At 65.1% G+C, this 964-nt stretch overlaps 1 protein-coding gene across 1 annotated transcript in view; it reads right to left on the bottom strand.

The window, feature by feature from the left end:
- Nucleotides 1-304: 304 nt before the first annotated feature.
- The window catches only part of LOC104127603 (protein lifeguard 3), a 21070-nt gene continuing 20410 nt past the window's right edge, over nt 305-964 (bottom strand). The window contains exons 3-6 of the mRNA XM_035895819.1: nt 866-964; nt 676-758; nt 521-585; nt 305-378 (exon numbers count right to left, since the gene is read on the bottom strand). Coding sequence (XP_035751712.1) covers nt 324-378; nt 521-585; nt 676-758; nt 866-896 — 234 coding nt within the window. The 5' untranslated portion in view covers nt 897-964 and the 3' untranslated portion in view covers nt 305-323. The remainder of the gene's footprint in view (nt 379-520; nt 586-675; nt 759-865) is intronic.

Here is a 964-nt window from a genome sequence, read left to right as displayed (position 1 = left end):
GAAGGGACTGGCCGAGGGGACACCAGCCTCGTGGGATACTGGCGCCTGCCATCCCCATCCAGCCTGCAGAGAGAGACAGCGGGCGTCAGCCCTGCGACCCCCCCCACCAGGACATCCCCCCAGGCCGGGAGGCTGCGATTGCAGGGTGCCAGCTGCTGGACGGCAGGCCGGGGGGGCGCGAGTGGGGGTCCCCCCTACTCACTACGAGGCATAGTAGATGGCAACATTCCTCTGGACGAAGGAGCGGACGGGGGAGCTGCAGGATGGGAGGGACGAGTGTGAGGGAGGGGGGACAGCAACTACTGTCCCCCGGGGACTACTCACTACGAGGCATAGTAGATGGCAACATTCCTCTGGACGAAGGAGCGGACGGGGGAGCTGCAGGATGGGAGGGACGAGTGTGAGGGAGGGGGGACAGCAACTACTGTCCCCTTGGGACTCCCCCCTCCCCCCCCCAGGGGGCAGGGGGCCAGGCTCCCCTCTTTTCCAGGGCAAGGCTAAGGGGGGACCCTCCACTCACACGAACGTGAACACAGCGATGATCCCCACAGTCACCAGTAGCTGCAGGGAGATGATGGCGTAGACCTGCGAGAGATGGGGGATGAGCACCCAGCCCCCCAACCTGACAGGTGCCCCCCAACCTTGATGGGTGCCCCTGGCCCCCCCAGGACTCACCTTGCGGATGAAGGTGTGCCGGACTTTCCTGTCATCCCAGTCAGCTGATTGGAGGGGGGAGCTGTCCCCGATGCCACTGTCACCTGCAGTGGGGGACACCCCTCAGCACCAGGGTGGGCTGCACAGCCCCCCATAGCACCCCTTTTTCTAGTGTCCCCCCCCAAAAAATAACCAAGGTGCTCCCACTTACCAAAACGAACAGGCATGGTGGGCATGGCCATCCCCGGCTGAGGGTACCCCCCTGCTGCTGGGTACCCCCCTGGCTGTGCATACCCCCCTGCTGCAGGGT

The sequence above is a fragment of the Egretta garzetta genome, unplaced genomic scaffold (assembly GCF_000687185.1).
Source record: "Egretta garzetta isolate BGI_Z169 unplaced genomic scaffold, ASM68718v1 scaffold186, whole genome shotgun sequence".
NCBI classification, from domain to species: Eukaryota; Metazoa; Chordata; class Aves; order Pelecaniformes; family Ardeidae; genus Egretta; species Egretta garzetta.
The sequence above is the reverse complement of the archived record's forward strand: the minus strand, read 5'-3'. Positions and strand labels throughout refer to the sequence as shown.